Source organism: Penicillium robsamsonii (assembly GCF_028829455.1).
Source record: "Penicillium robsamsonii strain IBT 29466 chromosome Unknown utg000003l_segment0_segment0, whole genome shotgun sequence".
Taxonomy (NCBI): domain Eukaryota; kingdom Fungi; phylum Ascomycota; class Eurotiomycetes; order Eurotiales; family Aspergillaceae; genus Penicillium; species Penicillium robsamsonii.
The window spans coordinates 3,962,770-3,989,152 of NW_026643221.1; the positions used below are offsets into that span (position 1 = coordinate 3,962,770).

The following is a 26,383-nucleotide window of genomic DNA, read 5'->3' on the forward strand; positions in this document are numbered from 1 at the left end:
TCACAAAACCCATGTAAAATACAACGTCTTGTTGTGGTGGTTGAGAAAAATGTTTGAAGGGGCTCGTGCCTGAGGCGTGGCATATTGAGATGTAGGATGCCGCATCTACGCGGTACATCACATCGCCAACTGGCCTAATACGCTATCAAGTAACTATCTACTAAATCTCTGTTTACCGCCATGATCCAATTTACCCTAGATTCCCTTTGTTTTGCATCCAAATTGTCGTATACATATTATTCTTCCTACATTCCGTGGATCTAGAATCTAGAAATCCTACATTTTCCACCATAGCTCCTTACCAACTTTCGTCCTATTCCATTACAGGAGGCCACAAGACAACTTCATTTTCGATATGTGTGATTCATATTTCTGCTTCTCCTTCCTCCGACTTCTCGGGTACCTTCAGCTTCACTCTGAGCTACCATACTACCGATATCGGTATATCTCCATTCAGCCTAGATTATTGCTTCCCACTCTTTAGAACTCAATGCGCCCATTGTGCAGTCCTCCAGTCACAGCAATATCTGTACCTGTTGTATACGAAGCTCCATCGCCTAGTAGATAGCCTACGGCAAGTGCCAGATCCTCAGGCTGTCCAATACGTCCCATTGGTGGTGCTGTTCTGAACACCTCCTGGAGATCGGCGAATTGTGCTGACATTTTAGTTGCAATAAATCCAGGAGAGATAGTATTGACGCGGATGTTGAATGGGGCCATCTCGACTGCAAGTGTCTTCCCCAAAAGCTTGATAGCGCCCTTTGAGGCACCGTAAATTGAAACCCGCTGAGCTGGAATGGCACAATGAGCAGCGATGGACGCAATCATGACAATCGATCCGCCGTTTCCTTGCTTGACCATTTGCTTGGCAGCCAGCTGTGCCGAGAAAAATGACCCAAGGACCTACATTCATCATCAGCAAAATATGAGCAAGTCACCGTGTTCATTCACGTTACATTAATGTCAAGAATGCGACGAGACTCTTCCCATGTGTGTTCGAGAAAGGGTTTATCAAGAGCAACCCCAGCACATGTAATACTATAATAACGCAGTCGGTGAGCTTTACGGATTTCATTCAATACGTGTTGAAAATGGTCATATCACGAAACTCACCAGTTATCCACCTTGCCTAAGTCTTCAACAACTTTATCAAAAGCAAGCTCCATGCCAGCATTTGAGGTGACATCCATTCTAAAATCACAGCATCAGCTTCTGTCAAAAGGTATGCATTCTGGTAGAAACCCTACCGGTGAAATATAAAGCGCGAGCCATACACCGATTCCAGCTGGGAAACACTTGTTTCTGGTTCTTGAACATCTAAAATGGCCACATTACTGCCTAGTGCAGCCGCCGCTTTGGCCAAGGTTAAGCCAATACCTCGTGATCCTCCTTTCCAGGAAAAGGTCAATGTTGTTCATATGGGAGGTGCTGATATGATATACACACCGGTTATGACAGTCACCCTACCATCGAGTGACAACTTGGGCTCTATCAGTTCCCTTCTGGTTTTTGAAACATTGGACAACTGACGCGAGCCGGTGCTGAACCCATGTCTTCCGGTCGGTGCACATTTCGACAATATGCGACCACGAGCGCTGAACTTCCCACCAGTCAGCAATATCCCCCGGTGAGGAAGTAACTCAGCGACTCGCACAGCAGGGTGGATGTTCATTATTCTAGCTAAGTTGAATAATTATTGGTGAATATTCCACGAGTGGGTTGAAAATTGGAAGGGAGCTTGGTGGATATGTCCGTAGATGCAGGCTAGACTCCCTTCAGGCAGATTGCTAGTTCTAAAGCAATGGTATATATTGCACCGCTTGTAAAAATTATCTCTAAATTTACATCAATATAGCCGTGGTCGTCAATCAAAGCGTGGGGGTTCATATTCGGGGTACGTTTCCCACGGGTTTAGATTTCCTCGGATTCCTGATTTTGTCCCACCCTCTCGTCCACACCCACAGGTTGTGAACAGCTGGAATAAATACCAAACCTGGGATATTCGATAAATCAGTAAAATGATGTAGAGATGCTCTAGACGAAGTTTCCAGAAGGCGTTGGAGATCAGACCGTCCCCGGACCGTCTCCTAACCGCCCTCTGACTTGTTTGTCAAATTGAGCGTTTGTTTTCTTGATTGATAGGATATAGAGACCCTGCTCTTTGCTAGAATGGACTACAATGATTCTTCTTCCTCTTCCTCCCATTCGCCTGTAACCGTGATAGAAGGTGCTATTTGATTGGCAAGCTGAAATCATTGCAAGGATTCAAAGTGATAGGATATGGCTTCTCGGGGGTTTGAACGTGATTTAACCAAATAAAAAAATTGGTCAGCGCAGAAGCAACCCTTGGAAGGCCACTCACTGGGTCGGAATGCCCTAGCTAGGTCTCTTCGGGGCATTCAAATTCCGAACCCGAGAATCGCTGACCAAATTGCAGGATCCAACTACTGGTTGCTTGGACTCGTGGGACTTGAGGTTAGACGTCCGCAGAGCCCATAAAGCCCACAGCCCAACCCGGACCCAATCCGCAAATGGGCTGAGTTTTAGGGCCTAGTCTCGGCCCCACCGGTGGGCTATAGGCCTAAGGTAGAAGCCCACTAGGCCCTTAATAGGGCCCATAACTCAGCGGTAGGCACCAAATAAAGTAAACATGAAGGTTAAACCCCCTTTTAGGGGTTTTAAAATTACCCTGTGTTTCACCCCCTTTGTTAAGCCTTACCCCAAATGTAATATTTTATTAGTTCAATTGATTTATAAATAATCAGTTACTGGTTATCGCTCTACATCACCTTTAAACACGCGAAAAAACGCGTTATTCAGATCAATTCTAAATCATAGATATTCATCTAGAAAGCGGTAGGACTCCCATATCAATCTCAATGCAAACAAGTCAAATATCAGAAGCTGGAATGGGCCGTTGTTGTCACGTTCTTCATGCATTGTAGCTAGGTGTCTCTAGAGGGACCCGAAAGAAAAGATGATCACCTTCTTCTTTCGGACTTCACACAGTAGGCACTGGGATCTCTCTCTGTCGCGGTCTCGTTCGCTCTCTCTGTCGACGGATCCACTTGATGAAGCTAGAGATTTCCCTTTTTTGGATTTGAAATATGTCTTCGGAGCTTCAAGGCTCACTATCCCTCTAGTGACTTCATCATAACTACATGGCTTAGGGACATAAACATAAACGTAAGACAAAGAACGTGACTGGAAATCATTTGTATACGAGAGAAGACATCCGGAACCGTGCCTCAACCTCGGCTTCTGCCGAAGCACGTCATTGGGCTGAAACGAATCGCCCGTGAGATTCTCGTCCAAACAATCATTGGAACTGTGCGGTGTGACCAGGATACGATCGAGTAGAGCAAGTTGAGAGAACGGTCGAGGGATTGTAGACACCGACGAAAGATGCTGAAATTGAGAAAACGCATTATGGCGGTAAAGTCTGACCACCAATCTTGATTCATACATCAACTTTCTGTGGCTGGAGCTGGACAGAAAATGAAGAACCTGCCTCTGCCGATTGCAAGTGATGATTATTTTTCTGTCAGAAGTGGGAATTCCATCCTTCAAATATCTGGGCTGGGTAGCTCTGCCTAGGAATGCATCCTAAGTGGGTTTCACTGATAATTTGGGGTACATTTCCTTCAGGGGCGGAAGCTTTCGAATGCACAATGGGAGACGATCCAAGGGAGTGGTCAAAAAAGAGAAAAATTCAGAATGGCAGCGCAATCTCAAGGGGGCGCGGCAGTCAACGGAGCTCAACGGATAGTCATTAAAAACGTGGCGTTCAACCAGGGGGTCCTTTTCTAAAAAAAAAAACTGCCATCTACCATCCGGTGGATTCAAGTGCTGGCGAATCTCACCCGACGGCCATGTCGATCCAGTATTAGCTTCTCGGTGTCAATATAAACACAATCGAGGAACTGCATGGTGCTGGAATTCTTGAGGGTCTTGGCCGCCTGGATTGCCGCGGAAATGAGCTGGAGCACATTGTGGTCATTCTTGATAGACCTGGTCTGGTGCTTGGCAGCAGGGCACATTTCCAGAGTTTTCTAGGACAGTGATGAGCTGCTTGATTTGGCCGTTATATAAGAGGCGGGCAGGGATGCGCCGTGTAGTCGCCAGTCGCTTCAGAAGGTGAACCCATTCGGTCCACTCGCGGTCCGAGGGGACCTTGACGGGTCTCTTGTCTTGCTCGATGGGAACGGGGAACTGGTACTTCGGGATGAAGTCATACGCACACTGGGATAGGCGGTCATTGACTTTGTGCAAGATCTTGTCTTGCTCTGAGGCATCGAGGTTGATAGGGAGCTGAGGGAGCTCTTTGTCCTGGGCTGCAATGGCATGTGCAGAAGGTGGTTTCTGAGGCAGGTGAACCCGGTGGCTCCCTTCATAGTTACAGAGTGGAGGTACCGGTTATCCGGGAGGATAGGGTACCCTTCCCATAGGTGGGTTCATCATGTGGCTGCTGGTGTCTATAATGACTGGGCTTCAGGGTAGCAGGACGTAGAGGACCCTCGAGGTATGTGCGAGGCATGTGCCATGGCATAAAAGACGACGTCATATTTTGAAGCGGGCTTCGGATATCTAATGCTGAAAGCGCTGCTGATAGGTCATAATCCAGTGAAAATATCTCAATGTGTCTCGAGTTGACGGTCACATCGGCCAGAATATCCACGTCCGAAACGATAAGTGCACTGTGAGACATGCTGTTTGAGACCTAATACAGTTTGGGTTGGGGTGAGGTTTGCCCCCCATTGCAGTTTTTGGCGTAGTCTAGTAATGGGAATGATAAGAGTATTTTACTAATTATATACTAATAATACTTCATGGCGATGTGTAGATAGAAGTATGGTCAAGTAATTATGCCCCTAGGCGGTAAACAGGCTTTGGCTCATCATGACGACTCAAGACCGAAACCTTGGAACCTACGACCTAACCCTTTGTCGTCAAGCAGCAGCGATAATCAATCAACCCCTCAGCAATCATCATAATGGCAGCTTCGACAGCATCTCCGATCCGCCTATCCCCACACGTTCAGTCTATCAAACAAAGCTCACCCTACACCAACGTATATGGTAATGTGCCTGTTAGTCCGCTTCGCGCTCGAGAAAACACTCAACACTTACAAAATATGCTCCCCCATTCCCACCCAGAACAAAAACGCTGGGAAAATCCTGGTGGCTGGGGCGCACGTCACTTGAATGATATGGCGCCGTTCACGCTTTGGGACGAGCAAAACCATAAGTTCCGCCACCCCTCACGTCAGGACTGGACCTGGATCCGTAGTAAGTTCAGGGAGGGAACAGTGCACATTTCCGGGTGGCTTATTTGTGTGGAGACGGCCTCTCCACCCCAGCCAATCCCTCTGACCCTTGGAACGATGCCTGTGATATTCGTGCGTCTCGGGGAAATGTTTAGGGAACCAATCCCCTTATCTGGATATTCGAATCATCGTATTTCCGATCCCTGTCCCACTGTCCGGTGGCCCAAATTGACCAATCCGACTAAGCGTCAGACAATGGCTGTGCTTGCTGCCATCGCGCCGCTTGCTTGTGTGAGAGCTGCTATTTTTCTCCCAGCTTGGACTATCTTTGAACTTGAGTTTGGAGATGGCCAGAGCTACGTAAAGCAATCACTTCCCGGGGTCGTGGCAGGCCGAACAGCACTCTATCACCATGGAGATGAACCGTTTTTTGGCTGCATGAGAAACCTTACCCGCCCTCGCTTTATTGACCCATCCCAGGTATTGGCTGCTGGTGCTGCGCCACAAGATGACTCAAACTACCTTCGGCGGTCGGTTCTTACACCAGGATGTAGAATCGAGAATGGTTTTGGGCCACCAGGTGCCCCAGCCGAATTCACAAACGCTGCAACCACGTGTGGTGTCAAAGTTCGCAATCTCGCCGGCGAAGAAATGCTGACAGTTGCCAATCATGGTTTTCTCTCATCAAAGGAAGTACACCACCCATTTGTGAATGGAGGAGATCTTATCGGCGAGGTCGTCGATGCCCGACCTGAGCTTAACATCGCCCTCGTCAAGCTAACACCCGCTGCCTTGTCTAGCTTCACCAATTCCTGCTACTTTCAAGCCGAACCACCTACTCGCCTCCTAGAAATGTCTCAAATCTCCCAAGGCTCATGGAGTGAAGTGGACGGCATGAGTTCAGGGCTCTTTAGCATGATGAATATTGGCACCCAAATCATGCAACCGAAACGTCCAGCTGGCCATCCCGAACTCGAATTTGAAGAATGGGATATCGGATCCGTGGATTTCATTTTTGGGAATGTTAATACCGCTATCTCTGATGGTGTGTGCGGCGCCCCAATCGTGGACATTGAATCCGGTGGGGTATCCGGCTTTTTTCATCTGAGTGATGGGGTCTTTGCTTACAGTGCTGTCCTCGATGATCTGGTGGCCGAGGGATGGGGATTAGTGTGAATGTGGAGTTCTGAGCTATTATCGCCGGATGCTTATGGGTAAGGTCTGAGTGTAGACCAGGAAAGCCCCACCAGGCAGAGGAAATCAAGTACGTATAGTTAGGTGCTATTTTAGATACCCGTTGTTTATGTGCGCAGGTCGCAGTTTGCCACTCGATAACATTGTTACCCGCTTGGTACTTCAGAACCAGCAATATATTATTAGAACAATTGAAGCCCATCTTGTTAAGCGAATTACGTATAAATATTCTCCTTGGATTACACCTATATTACATAGGATCGATATCGGAGGAAAGTCGAAATGGTAAGTCACTATAATACATTGAAGGGGGGGGAGAACGTATATTACATCTGTAAATCAACATGGTAAAGAACTTGACTTCACATTATCATGCATGGAGTCCTGTGTCGTTTTTGCGGAGCAGCATACTCCCCTCGTCTGCGTTTCTTCGTCCTGATCTTGATCTCCGCTTTCCCTTTGCCATGCCACCATCGTAGGTATTGAAGCTTGACCGTATGGAATTCCAAAAGGCATATCTCCCACCTCCCTCCACTCACCACAACCGATGTCTCTCCCGTTGGGAAATGAAAGTCAGGCAGGTATATTTCAGTCGGGGCGGCGTCAGGCGTGGTCTGATTTGCGACCAATCTCATGGTAAAGGTACACGTCTTCAAATCAAACCCGTAACTCTTTAATCGCCCATTTACGTGGATCGGAGTGGGGCGGAGATATGCTTCTGCTGCTCTGTGGACCTGCTGCGGCTGAAGGGTGGTCCGGGAGAGATTACTCGAGGGGGACGGGGGTGTCAAAGTCTTCATCGAGCCAAGCTCCTCATCTTCCGCATCGACATGATCCATACACCGCCCTCTGGAATCGACCCTAGTTAAATCGGAAGAGGCTCTGATAGGAGCTTCCAAATCATTCGGTGAGAATATGGAAAGATCCTCCCCATTCCACTGATCGCCCCATTCATGGTCATGCTAGGTAGAATTAGTTGAGGTTGTCTCTGTGAAAATTAGACACATATACATACAGCTGCCATATAGCCCCATAAAGAAAACCCATTAGACTTGCTGCCTTCTAGCGCAAAATGGTTGGCATCCATTGCTCTGATCTGGCTGCTGTAGTCTCCAGTCTTATATGCATATTTATTATCCATATCATACGGAATGCCAATCTCGGTAAAGACGAGGGGATGATCACCCATGAGTTGGAGACTTTCATCGCGCAGGAACCTGAGTTGATGACGTAGACATTTTCGAATTGATCTCTCGCCGATTTTCATTGCGAATGGTCGTGCAAGATATTTGCCCCGGAGCACCCCGATAACATCTATGTTATAGAGTCGATTCCTAATCTGGTCAATATGATAAATAAAAGGTGAGGTGTTTATACTAACCAGTGCTTCGTTAACAGAGTCAGACCATCATAAAAGTGAACCCCATGAGCCATGTTCGGATCATCATCGGCGGTACCCTTGATGCTTGGCGGTACCTCCATGACAGGGGGTTGGCAAAACAGGATAGTACTTCCGTTCACGCCGCGAATAGCGTCCTTGTAGGCTCGGTAATGGTTCAAAAAGTAAGAGTTTGTAAAGCCCTCGTAGTCAAGAGCCTTGCCAGTCACTGGGTTCCTTGAAAAGTAGTCCTTTTGTATCAGGGTGCCTTGGCTTTTAGATGGATCCCAAACTCCGTGTTGTGCCCAAAGGCATTCGCCGAGCCTCCAGCCAGGATCACGGTGCCAGCCATATTGAGAATCATCGTATTCAGCGGGGAGCCATGCCGGTTCACCCTTTGGATCTATAACTTCCGTCCCTGTCTGGTATGGGCCAAAGGGTCCGAAAGCCCAGGTTTTTATCTCGTAGGACCGCCCGGAGCCAAGTACCATACCCTGAAACGCCGTTGGAGATGTCCCGAGCTGGAGTTGCTGCTCTGGTGGGATTGTGGAAATATCTTGAATCCCGATCAGTCCTCTATTCGGTTCGTTTATGCTTTCCCATCCAATGATCACGTCTCCTTCAAGATCACCAGCGTTTTGGATTCTCTGTGCAAGGTGTTTGCATGCCGCAATAAAGTGGGTTTGTAAATAATCCTGAATATTCACACCATCAATAATCGCTTTCGGTGCAAAATCTCGACCTGCCCAGAACAGAGTAAACATCGTCTGGCAGACCAACCTAGTGTAGTTCGTACACCAAAGCATCTTGGGGAACTCTGCAGGGTTGTTGCACGTGTTATGAACGATGGCAGCCTGTGTATTTTTGAAATTCCTAGGATTTAATCCCGCGGCGTAGAGTGTCCATGTAGGTGCTCCACATCCTCCTGATAATCGAGACCACTTCGAATAGTAAGCTTAGTCCTCACAGATAATATATTCACTCCAGACCAGACTTACTACGTCTTGATGTGGATCCATAAAAATGTAGAACTGGTATTTCTTGGCGACGCGAAGAATTTCAACGGTGAAGTCGATCCATTCCTCGTCGTAGATCTTAGGACCAGCGTGTTCGATTGCCTCCCAAGTGAAGATATATCTAATCGTGTTGTATCCCCATCCTCGGAGGCGTCGGAAATGTACGTCGGCATCTTTGAGGGAGAACGGCTTTCCCACAAATGATACATCTGCGTCGAAGAACTTCTCGGGGTTGTGCGATCTGAGATCCGGAGTTTGGGGATATTTTGCGTCACCTGCCACATTTATTCCCCGAAGGATGATTTCTCGATTCAGAGAATCTCGGAATGTTTGTCCCTCGACGCGCAGACGAAGTTGACTCATGTCGTCGACCAGGTTTCATGAATCCTTGGGCCACTCAGTTGGTGAATAGTGAGAGAAAACTGTATGCAGGAAGATTGGAAATGCCGCAATGAACGCTGGTTATGGAACGAGCGGATGCAAATGGGCAAGGAGTGGTTTGTCTGAAAAGACGAGAAATTAGTTTAAGAGCCAGCTTAGCAGTTGCATCCCCGGGTTTGAAAGGAATCTGTGAAATATGCATAATCTCGACCTCACCTTTTTTTCCAGTTGGAAGTTGGAAGTATGATGTCAAAAGAGAGAAAAGCACATGGCACCCGATGATCTCATAGAACAAAAGTGAGCTGATAAGGCGTGAACTCAATTGAACTCCAGCCGATGAATGGGAAAAACTGTGTACAATGTCTGTCTTCCTTTGGAGAATTGCGGGCACAATAACTTCTAAATATGATCAGAGAGATATTATAATTATTTACAACTACCATCGATTTTAATCTCTGAAAATTCCGTAGTCCAAGGATACTGTAATTCCTGTAATAAAACAATACCGTATTAGATCTCTTGTCTATGGAACGTTAATTTGAGTTGCCGTACCTAAGTTAAGCACCAATCAGCAGAGTGCATTTTCTACGTACGGTGGGTGCAGCTATACTACAGATTATTCCTATACGAATACGCGTATTGTAATTCATCGCAAAAGCTCTCAAGCGGTAATTGGGGAAATTGGGCGGCGAGCATCTGGAGACCGTTGATGGTTGAGTGGCTATCGCGCCTAGGGAAAAGGAGAGAACTGGGACTAGAATCATTCTGATCTTGTTTAATTGAAAGTTTCTCGGGACGCAAGTTTATATATTGATGATTTTTAGTCATCAGGGACTCCGTGGGCACCTGTGCAACCTGACCCCCAAAATTGCAATAATAGATACCCTTGGTACTCGACAAAAAGGGATTCCGATAATTGAATTAACGGGTTCTTCAGTACGGAGTACTCGCGCAGATCAGAAGCTCCACACCGGATCGGGACCTGCGTATTCGTATCCAACGTTTCCCAGATCGGCCTAAATGCAGACAGAGTACAACGTACAGAGTAGGAAACCTCGAATTACCCTTCCTCTTGACATACAGAAAGTTATGTGTTTTATATTATTGCACATAGGTAGGTAAATATATGTATCAAAGTACATAAATCACCTGCGCTGCTGTAGCTAGACGCGTGTGCGCTTTTGCTCGTGGTACCAACTGTACGGTACATAGAGGTAAAGATCTGTATGATCTGTAAGATTTGTAATATCGGAATAACCTTGGAAGATCTGTGGCTTCTGTGGGGCTTTGTGGAGCCTGTGTAGGTGGCTTCTGTGGGTGCTCCAAATAAGGCTGGTGGGGCTAGTGGAACAAGTTATACGCGTATTCGGATGTGATATTGTGATTGCCTGCGACTAGCCCTGGAGGTGCTCTATTGAATGATCCATCCTATCCCAGTTAGTCCTCAACGACATACGGACCATAAAAAGTGGGAGACATCGTAGTTGAACCCTTGTGAGTAGGCCGAAATCTCTTATCTAAAAAGGTTGACATTTGTCCATGGACCAGATGGATGAGTGTGAAGTTTCGTACATATACCGCGAAGCGTAAACTTCTCTTGAATGGTAAGTATTTTGGTTATTTAATAGTAACTAGGAGGCGCAGCACCTACCCAAAATTTGGTTGCCTAAAGCGAAAATAGCCCAAGCACAACGAACTATTCGGGAATATGAGCAGCATGGGTCCTGCTATTGAGACTACGATACTAATACCTAGTCAAGCTTTTAATGGTCTTTGAATCGTCGTATTTTCCTTTTCGAATTCGCCATTCAACCATGCATAGCCTCGTTGAAGATGTATACACAACGGCACGTGGGACAGGTATCTAAGACCTGAGACTTTGCAACTTCTATTACATTAATCCACGGTCTAAAGGTCCTAAAGCGTCGCCGCTGGTTGGAGGCCCCCTTCAAAGTATTAGCCTAATTAGGAAACCCCCATGTTCCTGTCTCTATCGCAATTGCCGTGGCTATTGGACAAACCAACAGGATGGCGAGAAATAAATGCCTTATAAATCGGTGTACATCCCCTTCTCATGTGTTTGTCAAAGAAATCACAATTTTAACCTTGCAATGGGAATTCAAACGATTACAGCGATATCAAAAGAGCAGAGCGTCAAATCATTCATTGTTTTTCAACGCACGGCAAACTGGTCTGCACCCCTACTTAACGAGGTGATTAGCCCCGAGCAAATGGAACAGCACCGCAAAGATTACGATGCCATTTTCCAACTCTGCGTCGAGACACCCAGCTGCTTCATGCACCAGGTTGACCCGCGCAAGTCCCTAGAGGTTTCTGCAGAAGACTATTAGAGCTTTGGGAGCAAATATATGCAAAGCCCGGTTTTGCCAAATGGCTCGGCACTTTCAGCGACACATACAACAACCGTGAAGCAAACAAACTTTACTCCGACTTTATGGCTAGTAAGATTCGAGCCAGAATACAGGATCCCGAGGTTGCTGACAGCCTGATTCCCAAAGATCACGGCTTCGGTACACGACGAGTCCCTCTTGAAAGTGGCTACTTTGAGGCGTTTGATCAGCCTAATGTCCACCTTGTTGATGTTGAGGAAAACACCAAGTAAGAGAGTTATAAAGAGTGGCATTATCACGTCTGATAGCAAATAGCATAAATTAGACGTTTTAATCTATGCAATGGGCTTTGATGCCATTACCGGTGCCTTTAGCTCCATCGATTGGACAGGGAAGGATGGTCGACCTCTTCTTGGCTCTAGCAACACTAAGCAAGGTGAGCAAGCAATTTGGGTTGATCACCGCCCTCGTACGTACTTGGGTATGACAGCTTGCTCTATGCCAAACACGTTCATGGTCCTGGGGCCCCATCAGCCATTCAGTAACGCTCCCGGACAATTGAGCACGCCGTGGAGGTTATTTCGGATCTCCTGCAATACTGCAAAAACAACGGTTACTCCTATGTAGAGCCCACTGGAGAAGCCGTGGATGTGTGGACGGATCATGTTGTTGAGAGCAGCAAAGGGGCTTTGTCAAACGAAACTATAGCTGGATGACCGGGGTTAATACAAATGTGAAGGGCAAGACTGGTCGGAGTATTGCGAGGTATGCTGGCAGTGTAGTGGAGTATCGCCGTAGATGTGCTGAGTCTAGAGCAGCTGGTTGGAAGGGTCTGGCATTTGCCCAACTCTCGAGTTCCAAGCTTTGATAAATAGTTATGAATCATTACAATCAGGATATATTGTTTCGCCATTGGTACAACACTATCCGAGATTCAAATCGCAATCACAAGGGATCAGCCTCAATCAGACTCCAAGCCAGATAATACACTAGCGGCGGGCGCAAAGAATGTCGTCCCAGTAAGCGGCTTCGAGAAATCAAGAATCCGATCATGCAAGCCAGGCGGATCCCCAACAAACATACGCTCCAACATTTTTTCAATGACCCAGAGACGACGAGTATAGCCAATAAAGTAAGTGCCCAACTCGCCAGAACCTGGAGATCCGAACGGCATATTGTCGCGAAGAATTTCATATTCATTCCCATCATCATCTTCAATCGTGTTGAGTGTCTTGTGAGAGCGTTGTCCAGACTCGGCGTCATCCAGCTCAACATTATCTATCTTGGTGCGACCAATAATCCGCTCCTGTTGTTCCGTCGAGAGATCTTTCCATCCAGGTAGATCATGAGTGTACTTCTGTACAACGATATAACTGCCACCAACGGCAGAAGGATCTTCCTCTGTAATCAGAACAGAAGCTGGAACCGCCAATCCAACGGGATTAGCCGTGCCATCCACGAACCCCAGAAGATCGCGCACATCGAAGTAACGAAACCCGACAGTCTCATCGATGACAGTGACCGAATCACCGAATTGATCCAACAACTGACGCTCGAATTCAAAGCAGATATCTCTGCGCTCGGAGCGAATGTGGAAAAGCAGGTCACCGGGCGTCGAGATCGCGGTGTGTTTTTCGCCTTTGATCTCGCGAAAAGGGTGTAGTTCTGAGGGTCGGGGAAGGCCCGTGAGGCGATCCCAGATGTCACTTCCAATGCCAACGGTACACGCAAATTGGGCGTTGAGGTCACGAATAGACACATTCTTGGCTAGGCCGTCTACGCCTGCCAGTGTAGAGCGCACGGTTTGAATGGCATCGGGCTTGTCGGTCACGGAGACAACGAGAAAGATAGCCGATTGTGTGAGCGGAGCGTCCACACGCTGAGGCGCTATTGGGACACGATGACCGCTCATATTTGCTTTTTGATATGACTTGGAATTGAAACAGGTAGATATGCGTTGTTCGCGGAATGTATGGACGGTGAGGGTCGGCTGGTTGGTGAAATGCCTTTTGTTCTGAATTACATTTATTGAAGCAGCTCGAAACGCATTTGATCGACTAAAAGTAGAAAATGATAAAGGGTGACTGTTGAGAATATAAGAGATGACCAGTCTCCTTGACTTGGTCATATTCTAGCTGCTAGCGGCCCGAGTTGGAGGGAACTCCAGTCTTTATAGAGGACCCAGCCGATGCGATTGCATCAATTGCGTAATTTAGCAAGAAATGATTGGCCGTACTCCTTTTCCAAAATTATCCAAAAGCGATGGAAAAATAAATAGGTCGATGCTACATCGTAGGTGGTGATGTCACACCCGCCGGAACCGCCCAGGGGAGAATTCTTTGATGAGAAGGGTTGAGAGAGAGTAACTCTATGACTGAAAATACCATTTATATCTATAGACGGATGCTACCTCATCGCTGGGTGTACCCGCCATCCACGAATAGAGCCGTTTCAGTAACGAAAGAAGCCCGACCACTCAGAGAAATAACCCCCATCGGCAATATCCTCCGGCTTTCCCATGCGCTCCATTGGAACCGCATTAGCGACCTTCTCTTGCATAACCGTCAGTATTTGAGGCGACTTGGTCGTCAACGGTGTCTCCTATATCCAGGACAGATAGCATTAATGCGCAGGCCATCCTTAGCATAACCCTCAGAGGCAGTCCTCGTCAATCCAATAACTGCATGCTTCGTCGCAGTGTATGCAGTTGACAGCGCGATTCAAGCAACACCTTGAATAGACGAGAAGTTGACGATTGAGTCACGCTGTAGTGGCCCTGCCAAAATGCGCAGCAGCGTGGGCGTTACGCCGATGTTCTGTATGTGGTTCCCTTATCTTGAAGTTTAATATTTTATGCACGGCTTCTTGGGCGAACCGGTCATGGTCGTGTCAGCGTATCGCTAACACCTGGAAGTGAGGCATGCCTTAAGGTGTGATGAAGTACCAAACCAGTCTTATTGAAGGGCGATATGCAACGAATCGATCAGGCTTCTATTATTAAAACAACAGATATCTTCATACAATCTAAGCTAGAAAAGAATTTAAAGTTCCAGCTTCCCAGAGGTAATGTAATCAAAGACGACGATTATTATATACCTTCGGTTGAGCTACTCTAATCTGCCTTGAACTTCTTTGCATCGACCTCGCAATAAACCAAAAGTTATGTCTTCCTCTGAAAGCAGACCTTGTACTATTTTCCCACGCAGCGAAGATCTCCGTTTCCCAGGGGCATAAATAAGCCCCGCAAACCAAAATCAAAACGCGTCTGACTGGCTGCAAAAGTCGCCCAATCATAGCCACAGCAGCGATTTGAAGCCCAGACAATCAGACGAACAGGACAGCCGTAACCATGCAACCTATAAGAGAGCAGTGGGCACAGATGATACGAGTAATAAACGCCATGCGACTCAATTTTGCAAGGAAAGGTCGCCTTGGACCTCTTACAAAAGGTTTGCCACGTTGGGCCCCTCTGAAACCACATTTCTTGCCATTGTCTGGAGACCGGCCCATACTTTTGTCGCTATAAAGGAGGAGAGAGTTTCGGACAACAGTTCACTTCGCGGAATCGTCCTAACAAGCCATGTTAACATTGTGAAGCTCAAGGAAGCGTATTACTGGAGTGGAACATGTTTCTTGGTGTATGATCGGATGCATATTTCGCTGCAGGGGCGCAAGGCCCCGGCAAGGGTGTTGGCAGCCTTGGAGGATGATGTTCGCATCATTTCGGAACCGAGGAAGACCGGGATACTGCTTCGATGATTAGTGACGCTGTTACTCAGGAAGTGGCTCCTGTGAGCGGGATCGACGAAACGCAAATTGTCGCATGATGAAGACATGTTTTCTAAACTCAGACTATTTGCGCGATTGACTAAAAGAGCTAGAATTTTGTGGCGATGTTCAATGTATTGATTTGTTGTAGACTTACAACGAAAATCATGGTCTGTCCGACGAAGGGTTCTCTCGAGAGAAGCAGAGCTGCCTGTGATGTGATAGCTTGAAAGGAGGGAAAACTCTGTTATGTCTCAGGACACGCTCTATCCGGAGCACCAAGTCTGCCCGGGGTGGTTTGGAAAGAGGCGAAAACATGGACAGCTGTGGTGACCCTGAAAGAACCCATTACTTTACTAACGCAGCTTCTAGAAACGTTTTGGAGTACAAAATATGCCCTGACACGGTTGTAGTCAAGGTACGTTATAGTATTGTACATATGAGATCAAAATCACGCCGCTATCTCTTCCTCCAGAACATTTTATGGAATATAACGGGGAAGACTAATGACATATATGGATAGGCTGACCCACAGGATTTGCGTTTTGAAATCCCCATCGCGCGGCAGTGACAGTTCTTCTAGTCATTCCCGCTTTTCTGTTAGCTTCTTCGGGTCTATTGGCAAGATTCCGTTTGTCGAGTCAATGACAGGGTTATACTTCTTGATCCAGGGCATTCCGAGAATTGCTTCGAAAGTACCTTGGTTCATCGAAGTCAAGTCTAGCTGTAAGTCTTCCATGTGGTTTCTAGATTGGATCGTAATTGTGTTTGAAGCCCCTAAAAGTCTAGTAATCATGTTATTATATTAAATATAAACCGAATCCTTACTTATATCTTTATAAGAACTAGTTTGATATCTATTATTCCTAAAACACAGTCCCAGCTACTCGCACCACCCACCCACCAAGCTCCGTCCAGTCCTTTGCTTCCCAAAATTCTCCGATTATGTGCACATCAGCGTAGTCGCACCGAAAAGACTGCCTCCTGGGAGAGTACCGAGACCAGCGCTGAGCAAGGTCGTGATAGTCTCGCACGTGCTCTTTGTCTCCTTCTTGCTGAAGGTGACCTTGTAGTTGGTAAGAAATTTACCACTGTTCGCGGTCGTCGAGGTGCCGAGGAATGACGGGATCTGAACTCTGACTCTCTTCACATTACTGCAGGTGCCCGAGGGGGTACAGTAAGAGTCAACGTATTTGTCTTCCTTGCATGATCCCTTGACGATGATCCTCAGCTGGTCGAGGTACTTCTTGAAATCGATCTCGCCCTGTATCGCAGTGCCGTCGATGGCTGTGCAAACTTGGTGGTCGCACGCCTCCTTCGTGACGGCGCACCCTATTGAAAGGCAGTCTTCTTTGGCTTTGTCGTAGAGCTTCATGTAGTCACCGCAGGAGTATAGGCCCTCCCCGATATCAACCTCGCTGTACTCAGGATGGAACGCCACATCGGTTTTCAAGGACCAGACGACGCAGATGAGAGCAGGGACGAGATATAAAGAGGCTTTCATAATGGTGGCAGTTTGCAGGGGGAAAAGGTAATTGTGTTTTGTTTTTGAAGGCGTGTAAGATGGGTTGTTCTGAAGTTGCTGGGGATGTAGTTTAAGTCGAGGGTTTTGAGGGACTGAAGATTTCTGGACGAGCTTGAAGGAGAGAAAGCCGGGAGATATTTATAACTGTTTCCAAAACATCATATACGTTATTCGGGGTGGATATTCCGCCCATGGCCAGCCATCTCATTGCGCATGATTGATCTACGGCTCCAGACCCTAGGCCCGTAATTCGCCAACGTTCAGCCATTCTGGGTGGCCTTATGGATTGCTGGCTGCTACGAGGGCCAGGAAACCCGATACTCTCCAGATTTGGCGCCAGCAGAGGATACGTAGATCAGATTGCATAGCCACTGGAGGGTGCCGTGATGTTTGTTGGTTGGTTGGTTGGTTGGTTTGATTGCATTGACCTGATGTAGCTAGCTTCCAGACTATCGCCGCTAGACCTCGCCAAGCGCGGGTTTGGATTGGGGTTTCAACTTCTTTACCCGTGGGCGGGTAACCCAACGCGGGTTTTGGCCTTGATGCCGGGGGTTACCAAAAATACCCAGTCCTAGACCTCACCATATTACTTTTTCAGGTACCCGTGGGTTACCCATCAACCCACCAAGGACCCATGACCCCATAAATTATAGAATTATAGCATAAATACATTTGGTATAGGGGTGAATATCAGTGGACCTTGCCCTTTATTTTTGGAGGCTTTTATCAAGCATTAAGCATAACCAAATTTGTTGGTGAGGCTGAATCTCTCTCTGAAGGTTAACTCGACGGCCAATTTTAGCTCTAATCTACTCCGTATTCTATCTTCAGATACAGAGTATTTTTAGCTATATGTCTCTCCGCTCCCGGACTTCAGGCGCCCGACCCCATTCGTACTCAGCCTCTCAATCGACCCAATCTGAGATCCTCTAAGTATATGTGACCGATTGTAGCTGCTACTGAGTGTATGCCGAACCCCCCAAAGTTCCTGAGCTTCTTAATGAAGCGGCTGATAGATCTGCCTTGGGCAATAAGGGCAAAACTGCCTTGCACCTTGCTGTCCCCCGCTTTGTTGATAAGGATCACGTGCAGCTCCTAACATGTTGGCGCCCTCCATCTTTTACCAAGAATTTTCTCTTTAAGCCTTGGCTTGGCCCAAGCGGACCTCAAACCAGAATGACTTAATTGATGCTTTTTATGCCCGACTTATTCCATTCCACTGTATAATGGTTGTGCAAAATATTGATATCATTCCCACTGATCACCTGCTGTCCACCGCCTATACCGCCTATACCGCGTGCTTCCGTCGTGCGACGTTTCACGGTCGGTACAATGCCTCGCAGGGCAGGCAGCCGACCAACTCAGATCACGGCCATCAAAGGACGAGGCGACTCCATCTGTCTAGTTAATATGTGTCCTCTTGCCTTGCGAGACTACCTGAAATGGGTTGCGCGCATTCTGGGACTATCTGGGTGTTCACGGGCACTCGCTTTCGCCCAGTTGCTTGGTCGCCTTGTGCCAGTATTTGATTGGCCGCTGTCATTTATTGCCCCACTAGTGAGTACCTTATTACACTGTTATATATCGCATTTACTATAGTGTTGTGGCCCATTCACTGGTGAAATACGTTAACTAGTTAGTTATCAATCCCCGTGATGCTCAGTGAGCGATTCTGATGATTATATAATACCCAGGGGCGCTCAGTTTCAACTACTCAGTGAGCAAAAGCGGTTAGGGTAAGCACTAAAACGGAAAGGGAAAGTCATCTCGCTCGGCCTAAAATCCGGTGTACATGTTAAGCGAAAGAATACAGGATTATGAGACCGGCCAAGAGAAGTAGTCCCACCGTACGCCTGGCATGATATACACTCTACCGGCAATCTCTTCGTGTGCTAATGATTATACGATCTTTGGTATAGGGCAAGTTATGTGATATATGCAGCGATTGGATATCAAGCACGGCTTCTTAGCAACTGACAACGAACCCAATTCTCTGACAAATGTTGAAATTCACAGAGTTTGGACTCTCCTGTACTCTCCTGTGGTCAAATACAGCAATATGTAAGTCCCCCAAATGGAATATATCACGCGACATTGGCTGTGGCATTGAGCCATTTGCGGAATATTTACACATGTACTTAATGCAGGTGGTAGCACTGGAGGCAACTGGCAGTGGCCTAATCGACCAGCTGGCGCGAGATTGTTGACATGGTAATAGTAGACTGTATACAGCCTCTATACTAAACTATACCGAATTTGGATAATTTGAACATCAATTTGGTTTAAGACGATACTAGAGACGATATAATTAACATTTCTTTTTAAATGTCGTTTGATAGCAACTCACGTAGATAGCCAATAAGATCAAAGCCACTGATGGCTATGCACTGCGTTAGCGTATGTACTAGTTCCCCCGCCCTGGATGTCTTGGGAATGTCTCTCCAGTTTCAATGTCAACGCCGGGTTAAATCGCAATTGCACTCTTCTACATTGGTACTTTCCATGAATCAGCAATACATGAATCAAGTCGTGGAGCACATTAAGCATGTCGCAATCGTTGAGCTCCGCCCCACGCTTGAAACCAGATGTTCGCCTCGCCCAGGCTATTTCACAGTTCGTGGCCGAACTATCCAATGACCAAAAAGCAAGTTTCCGTGCCTACAGAGCTAAATCAGTTGAGTCTCCGCCCGGTATCCAAGATGTCATGCAACTCACCGCGGAGATTGATCGTGGCTCGGAAAAGAGACGCCGGTGCTTGGGACCGCGACTTACGAACATCCTACAAGCTACCCAGCAATTTGCTGCTTTAGGGGATGTCATAGTTGGTGGATCTCAGAACCTCCTCTCATGTGGCGTCTGGTCAATAGTGCGCATGTCGCTTCTATTTGCTCTCGACTTTTCCTCCTATCTTGAACAATTATCGCACATATTCATGACCGCTGGTCGTCTGGCTCCTCGTTACGAAAAGATGGCTTTACTTTATCCTCGGTCAAAAGATCTACAATCTTGTCTTTGTGAATATTTCATTTTGATCGTACACCTTTGCCATGAAATGACTACTTTTACGCGCAAGTCAATTTTCGGGAAACTGACCTCCGCGTTTACAGACTCAGATCTGAAGACATATCAATCAGAGCTGGTGTCCTGGGGGAAAACAATCAAAGCAGAAGTCGGCTTCTTGATGGCCAAGGGAATTGAGGACGAAGCCGAAAACAATTCGCGATTCAGGACAGTCTCATCAATATTCCAGAAATCAAGTGCATATCAGCAAGCGATTCAAACAAAACAACGGGTACTTGATTTCTGCTCCCAATACGATTGCACAGTGTCGTGGAAGCAGGTTCGAAAATCGGGTAACACCAATCTGTTTCGGGAGAGCCCCAAATATCAAGAGTGGAAAAGTATGCCACTTTCTTCCACCCTCGTCTACACTGGGAAGTTGGGCTCCGGGAAGTCTGTGCTACTCGCGAATATAGTGGACGATCTCCACATTCAGAATGAGAAGACCCATGTGGCATACTTCTTTTGCCGACATGACGTCTCTGAGAGTCTCAAAGCGCGGGGGGTGATTGGCTCCTTGGCTCGGCAGTTGCTATACCATATATCAGACTTCACGGCTGCCGCGGAGTACTTGGACAGGACGCATCAGTGTGAACCGATGGACAGACTCATGGGGCTTCTTTCGTGCTGCCTTGCTCCTCTTCGTAAAACAACAAGGTTCTTCCTTGTTGTCGATGGGCTGCATGAGCTCGACGGGCATCAAAGGGACATCGTGATACAGCAGCTATCAGATCTTCAAACCGAAACATTTATAATGTTACTTTGCATTTCTCTTCGAGAAGGTCCAAACGAGAACCCCCTAGAAGCTAACTTCGCCCAACTTGCTGCCCCAGTTGTTACACAAATCCCGCACAATACACCTGACATTGAGGATTTCATCGAGACGGAATTGGAAAGTCGAATGGAAGCGGGTAAGCTCACGATTGGGAATCCTCTCCTAATCTTGGAAATCCAGGATGCTCTCTTGAAAGGATCACAAGGGATGTTTCTTTGGGTAGCTCTCCAAATCGAATCTTTATGTGCCATGGAAAGTGACGAGGAGATCCGCGAGGCTCTTGCAGATCTACCGAAAGACCTTTCAGAGACATTCGCCCGCACTTTACGGTCCAAGTCCCAAAATACGCGCCAAAAAGATATATTGGCCATTTTGACTGTGGCCCAAAGCCCACTAACCCTCCAGCAACTACGCGAGGCGTTATGTGTTGTGCCGGGTGATTTGAACTGGAATTCAGATAGACTTCTCAACAATATGCACAACACTTTGGCTTCTTGTGGCAGTCTTGTTACCATTGATGAGGAGGAGCTTACTATACATCTTGTCCACCATAGTGTGAAACAGTTCCTTCTTGGTGAATTCAAAAATTCGACCGAAACCCTAGTCGATGTTGATGAAGCTCATCAGATGATGGCAAGCATCATTCTCACCTACCTCAACTATAGCGTGTTTGAAACGCAGATTTCAAAGACCGTAATACCTCAGCTGCGAAGTGGGTCGGTGCCCTCTGAAGTGATCTTCTCAACACTTGAACCATCAAATGGTGTCCGGAACATGGCAATCAAACTCCTCAAATCCCGCAAAAAGTTTGGGTTTGATATTGGAAAAGTCATTGCAGAGACGAATCCCCAGAATCATCCTACAGAGGAGCAGTTTTACTTCCAAAAATATGCAAAGTCATTCTGGCTATACCATGCCGTCCACGCCTTTGAGCTCCCCAAAGTCATGCACAAGTTACTACTCCGACTCTTGGATCGAAGATTATCCTTAAGCCTCAACATCAACGACGAGGATATAATTAAATTATTGTCGTGGCTCTCGAAAAAGAAACAATATGCACCCTTGATCAAGATTCTGCTTGATTCCGGAAACATGACAGCAAAGGAACGAGATAGTGCACTGGATGCGCTACATAATGCCGCGGGCGAAGGGCATGGTGCAATTATTCAAGTCCTCCTAAGGATGGATGACATGCTGATGTTCGAAGAGCCCCATCGTCAGAAACTAAGTCTATCCGCTCAAAACGAGCGTGAGTCGATAGAACAACAGTCACTTGATTCTGACAACCTCAATGTCAACTCGAGGGATGCCTTGCGTTGGACTCGCTTGCATCGAGCTGCGATGAATGGACACACGTCGATCGTCGTCTTTCTGCTTACAGTCGTCAATGCCAATCCTGAGACCCCTGATCTAATGGGACTCACTGCTTTGCATCTGGCTTGTATGAATGGTCACTCTTCTACTATCAAGGCACTCCTTGATCATGGAAATGCGGACCCCCATGCTTGTGATGACGAGGGTCGAACTCCCGGTGATCTTGCTTTGGAAAAACTTGATGAGGAAACTATTTCAAAGCTAGATCCTCGGCTTTTCAGTTATTCGACCGGAGAGTTTGGTGTTGACTCTACCAAGGACGGAGTTGTCGGTCCACTTGGTTGATTGGATTGGTTTCAAGGAAATGAACAACTAGTGGAAGTTGTGTGCTAAGATAAAATGGCGCAGAGCTGTCTAGGCTTTGGTCAAATTTTGTATAGAGACAAGGAGACACGCCAGTCCCTTATATAGACTTCAAGCGCAATAAACACGAAATTCTCGCGATGCTATTGATTTTTCATTGCACGTATTAGTCTCTCAGAACATAGGATCATGAATTATGCGGTGTCCCAGCCCAACATTGTCAACATCGAAATGATGTAGCCAAGACCTTTTGTAAGATGCTAGAATGAAAAGAAACAGGTCTATGCCATCGATGCCTGGAAACAACCAAGTCAAGCAGAAGACAAAAAAAAAAGGAAAGCCATAACGCGCCAGGACCAGCCAGGAAAAAAACAACAGTCAAGAAATGCTCCAACGAGGGCGAAAATACATCGTAACCCTCAAACATAACACAAAAATCGGTGTCCCATTTACATCTGTCGCAATCCCTCTGCAAGACGCCGCTTGCCGAACTCCCAGGCGTTCATTAGACCCTGTTCCGTAAGATCGATATTCTTCATGTTGGGTGCATCTGCAGCCGGTGCGCGGCTGACACGCGAAGCAATCATAACCGGGTCGGTCTCGAGGATGATTCCGTCATCAATGGTCTCGTCAATGGTCAGAGCGACGAGATCGTAGTTCTCGACGATAGTGCGCTTGTCGGTTGCACCCCTGATGAACGACCATGTTAGTGTCAAATTCCTCTTAGGATGCGAAACATAACATACTTGAATAAGATCCCCAGAGCATCCCGTAGTGACAACACAACATTGTACAGCAACACCTCGTTCTCGTCGGCGCTTCCAACAACGTAAAGCATGACGTCGCTCTCCATCTTGAAGACCACAATGCGGTTATCGTAAAGAATCACGTCACTTGAGGACTTGTTGGTCTTCTCAAGAAGGCCCTTCTCGAAAGCACGCTGCTCCTTCACGGTGGGGTAGGGGTTGGCACCGGGGTAGTCAGTTGAGTTCGGTGCAGCACCGGCGGGGGGGTGTGGTGCCGAGAAGTACTTTGCGAAGATGCGGGAGCCATCGTCAGCGGACATGACGAGGACCGCGTTGACGGAGAAGAGGGATAGAGAGCCGGGCATGGTGTTTATTGTTGCGCTGGAGAGCAATTGGGGTAATACTTTCTTTATGATTGTTGATGCTCTCAACCGCCAATCTGGCCGGAGGCGGAGACGCACTAATGTTGTTCCGTCTTCAAGCTCCATACTCTATGCGGGTGAACCGGGGACCACAGCGTACTTTGTATGTGATTGAGGATAAATCTATATATACTTATTCGTCTGACTTAATATTAGTACTCAGGCTGCTTTGGATTACTTGTGGTTTAGTGATTCGCTGTATTATCGGTATTATAGTGACAAGCTGATATAGCCATTCGTTGGCCCTTGTCCTCAATTGCGGTACTACAATACTTGAATAAGATAAGATATACACGTTGATATTGGGGATATGGCATAAAATGAGTGAAAAGACATCATCGTGAAGGAGACATGGGGAATAATATATATCAAGATAAACAAATAGACCACGATGTTACAGACTCCTTTCGAAACCACATCGCATGGGGAAACATCATGATCAGGTCGCGTCAAAGAAAACATGAGAAATAGGGGGTCCGTGAAATACAGATGAAGATTTCAGGACATGAAATTGCGTTATGTGCATCATGGGGGGTATGGGTATGTTAAAAATATGGTCCAAGACCAGTTTAAGATCACATCAAATCATACTGCCCGGAGAACAACACCTACTGCGGCGCCGGTTCATCGGTGTTGGCGCGATTCAACCACGGAATCCAGCTCGCGCGGTTTGCCTTCTTGCGTGCCGCTTCCTCCTCCTCCTTGATTCTAGCGGTTTCGCTGACAAGACGTAGAGGGCGCAACTTGTCCTGCTGCATCACCGCTCCAGTGTAGTTGTTCATGCCGCCACTGGATCGGGGAGGGCTGGAGGTAGCCCCGGTAGAGGCTGTATCACCGTGGGTATCACTTGTGACACTAGGGGAGCTGCTGCGACCGGTCCGATCTGGCTGGCTGGACAGGGAGGGTGCGCGGCTCATGCTGGATATATAGCTTGCTGCTCCAGAGAACATGCTCTGGCGGGATCCAGGGCCCATTCCAGTCGGGCTGATAGGTCCACCCGAGTTACGTCCGCCACGGTACATGTGACTAACGACACTCGCGGCATTGGGGTCGACTTGTTCCGAGCGGGTACGGCGGTGGCTGGCTCTCACAGACTGCGTACGGAAGGGAATGCTTGGCGCAGTGTTGGGGTTCTCGTTGGGGTTGTTCTGTGAGGGGTGCGGTGGAGGCAACATGCTGGTTGGACGAGACCGAGGTTGGGTGGAAGGGCGGGAGGTTGGACCACCGACAACCGACTTCGCTCGTTGTAGGAGACTTTGTGACGAACCGTCATCTTTCTCCGGTGGAGTTGGAGGGAGCTCCTTTTCACTGCCTCCGGTCTTAGTGGTAGAGGTTTCATCGTCCTCGTTCCGGTCCAAAATATGCTCAAATCCGTCGTGCATAAGCAGTCTGCTGATAATGCGCTCGATATAGAGTGTGAGGGCTTTGTTCTGATCTTTTAGAGCCTTCACCTCTCCATCCGGTTGCTGAGCACCCTCGGTTTCGGGCGCCTCATCCACAGATTCAAGCTCATCTGCTAAGGACCCCATTCCACCTGCCGACTCCTTTGCGGGGTTGGCATCTCGCATGAACTCACCCTTGGCAAAGTCTCCGGTAAGAGTCTTCTCGCTAAGAAGAAGTTGATAGCTTTCATTATCTTCCATCAAGCGAGCGTTGGCCACGCGGGCGTCGAGCAACTCTTTCTCTATTTCTCGCTGGCGGCCGCCACCGGCGTTCTCCATCTCGACAAGTTTGATCTGTGATTCGGCCAGTTCGAGGCGCAATGACTCGATGAGTTTGTCTTTCTGGAGGAGAAGTGTGGAGTTGTTGCGGGACGGGCTGCGCTCGAGGTGCGAGGAGGGCGCAAATTGACCATCCAAGTCCGGGGAAGACCTATTGCGGAAGCTCGCTATATTGAAGGTCAGTCTCTAAATCAAATCATCGGTGTTTGGGAGAGCATGAGGGTCTTACAGGATCGGGAGACTTGGCGATCTCCTTCTGCGTTCATGCGCATGTCCTTCTGTGCCATCGAGTCCTTCAGACGTTGAATGGTCGCCTGCATTTCTTCCTCGCGACTAGTCTGCTGTTCTTTCTCTTGGAGCATAGCGTTCCGCTCCGCCTCGTGGTTTTGTTCTAGATCCCGAATCTGACGCCCCTGGTCCCGAATATCACTGTTGAGGGCCTCAATCCGACTGTCTCGCTCATGAGCCTGGTCCTCCAACTTGGTTTGTTCACTGATCGCTTCATCGAGGCGCATTTGTAGAACGCCGAGCTGTTTTTGGTATTGTTCGGAGGCATTTTCGGCCTTTTGAAGCTGTTCCCGCAGTTCTTCGATGAGGGCGGCATTCTGGGCCCGCGCCTCTTCCTCGGCCGGGTCGTTGGGAACTCGTGGAACGTTTGACATGCTGAGATTTGAACGGCCTGGTTTTCTTGCAGCTGCGCGCGCGGAGACGGGAGTTGTACCTCTTAAGGAGGGGGAACGGTTGAGACCGTTGGTTGCGCTGGGCGAGCGTGCATGTCCTCGTGTGGCGGACCCGTTGTTGGAGTGCGGATCTGCGGTTGGTGATTTGCTGGAACTCCCGGGAGTCCCAGGCTTTCGAGGCGTTGCTGACATGGTGGACGGTTCCAAGTCCAATGCTGGTGAAGATAAGAAAAATAAATTGTATATAACCCAATATTATACTTCAATTGGGGAAGAGAAAAGAAGATTTCGGGGTTGCAAGTGTAATTAGGAGCGGTCAAAACCTAGTGGACACCTTGTGGAGAGCGCTTGTATGGGAGAAGATTGAAGGCTAGGAATGCGGTTCAGAACTGTCACAGATTGATTGCGTGCCACATGGTTGAT

General features: G+C 47.7%; 12 protein-coding genes across 12 annotated transcripts; 4 read left to right on the forward strand and 8 right to left on the reverse strand.

Annotated features, from left to right (window-relative positions):
• Nucleotides 1–480: 480 nt before the first annotated feature.
• On the reverse strand, nt 481–1,571 carry N7447_006229 (SDR family NAD(P)-dependent oxidoreductase; the record flags this gene model as incomplete). Its single annotated transcript, XM_057230491.1, has 4 exons — nt 481–903; nt 957–1,038; nt 1,114–1,191; nt 1,531–1,571. 4 exons carry the CDS (start codon nt 1,569–1,571, stop codon nt 481–483), a joined length of 624 nt encoding a protein of 207 aa, XP_057085581.1.
• Nucleotides 1,572–3,842: 2,271 nt separating this feature from the next.
• Nucleotides 3,843–4,708, reverse strand: N7447_006230 (uncharacterized protein; the record flags this gene model as incomplete). Its single annotated transcript, XM_057230492.1, has 3 exons — nt 3,843–3,980; nt 4,012–4,388; nt 4,414–4,708. 3 exons carry the CDS (start codon nt 4,706–4,708, stop codon nt 3,843–3,845), a joined length of 810 nt encoding a protein of 269 aa, XP_057085582.1.
• A 285-nt stretch (nt 4,709–4,993) lies between these two features.
• Nucleotides 4,994–6,442, forward strand: N7447_006231 (uncharacterized protein; the record flags this gene model as incomplete). Its single annotated transcript, XM_057230493.1, has 1 exon — nt 4,994–6,442. One exon carries the CDS (start codon nt 4,994–4,996, stop codon nt 6,440–6,442), a length of 1,449 nt encoding a protein of 482 aa, XP_057085583.1.
• Nucleotides 6,443–6,822: 380 nt separating this feature from the next.
• On the reverse strand, nt 6,823–9,217 carry N7447_006232 (Glycoside hydrolase superfamily; the record flags this gene model as incomplete). The annotated part of the gene is made up of 4 exons (XM_057230494.1): nt 6,823–7,422; nt 7,476–7,794; nt 7,842–8,779; nt 8,837–9,217. The coding sequence occupies 4 exons, from the start codon at nt 9,215–9,217 to the stop codon at nt 6,823–6,825; spliced, it is 2,238 nt and encodes a 745-aa protein (XP_057085584.1).
• Nucleotides 9,218–11,346: 2,129 nt separating this feature from the next.
• On the forward strand, nt 11,347–11,858 carry N7447_006233 (uncharacterized protein; the record flags this gene model as incomplete). Its single annotated transcript, XM_057230495.1, has 2 exons — nt 11,347–11,565; nt 11,589–11,858. The coding sequence occupies 2 exons, from the start codon at nt 11,347–11,349 to the stop codon at nt 11,856–11,858; spliced, it is 489 nt and encodes a 162-aa protein (XP_057085585.1).
• A 70-nt stretch (nt 11,859–11,928) lies between these two features.
• N7447_006234 (uncharacterized protein) lies at nt 11,929–12,294 on the forward strand (the record flags this gene model as incomplete). The annotated part of the gene is given in 2 exon segments (XM_057230496.1): nt 11,929–12,198; nt 12,214–12,294. The coding sequence occupies 2 exon segments, from the start codon at nt 11,929–11,931 to the stop codon at nt 12,292–12,294; spliced, it is 351 nt and encodes a 116-aa protein (XP_057085586.1).
• A 253-nt stretch (nt 12,295–12,547) lies between these two features.
• Nucleotides 12,548–13,498, reverse strand: N7447_006235 (Dyp-type peroxidase; the record flags this gene model as incomplete). The annotated part of the gene is made up of 1 exon (XM_057230497.1): nt 12,548–13,498. The coding sequence occupies one exon, from the start codon at nt 13,496–13,498 to the stop codon at nt 12,548–12,550; it is 951 nt and encodes a 316-aa protein (XP_057085587.1).
• Nucleotides 13,499–15,197: 1,699 nt separating this feature from the next.
• N7447_006236 (uncharacterized protein) lies at nt 15,198–15,422 on the reverse strand (the record flags this gene model as incomplete). The annotated part of the gene is made up of 1 exon (XM_057230498.1): nt 15,198–15,422. One exon carries the CDS (start codon nt 15,420–15,422, stop codon nt 15,198–15,200), a length of 225 nt encoding a protein of 74 aa, XP_057085588.1.
• Nucleotides 15,423–16,297: 875 nt separating this feature from the next.
• N7447_006237 (uncharacterized protein) lies at nt 16,298–16,858 on the reverse strand (the record flags this gene model as incomplete). The annotated part of the gene is made up of 1 exon (XM_057230499.1): nt 16,298–16,858. One exon carries the CDS (start codon nt 16,856–16,858, stop codon nt 16,298–16,300), a length of 561 nt encoding a protein of 186 aa, XP_057085589.1.
• A 2,566-nt stretch (nt 16,859–19,424) lies between these two features.
• N7447_006238 (uncharacterized protein) lies at nt 19,425–22,373 on the forward strand (the record flags this gene model as incomplete). Its single annotated transcript, XM_057230500.1, has 1 exon — nt 19,425–22,373. One exon carries the CDS (start codon nt 19,425–19,427, stop codon nt 22,371–22,373), a length of 2,949 nt encoding a protein of 982 aa, XP_057085590.1.
• A 467-nt stretch (nt 22,374–22,840) lies between these two features.
• Nucleotides 22,841–23,502, reverse strand: N7447_006239 (coatomer subunit zeta; the record flags this gene model as incomplete). The annotated part of the gene is made up of 2 exons (XM_057230501.1): nt 22,841–23,081; nt 23,138–23,502. The coding sequence occupies 2 exons, from the start codon at nt 23,500–23,502 to the stop codon at nt 22,841–22,843; spliced, it is 606 nt and encodes a 201-aa protein (XP_057085591.1).
• Nucleotides 23,503–24,167: 665 nt separating this feature from the next.
• On the reverse strand, nt 24,168–26,152 carry N7447_006240 (uncharacterized protein; the record flags this gene model as incomplete). The annotated part of the gene is made up of 2 exons (XM_057230502.1): nt 24,168–25,447; nt 25,510–26,152. 2 exons carry the CDS (start codon nt 26,150–26,152, stop codon nt 24,168–24,170), a joined length of 1,923 nt encoding a protein of 640 aa, XP_057085592.1.
• Between the last annotated feature and the right edge of the window lie 231 nt (nt 26,153–26,383).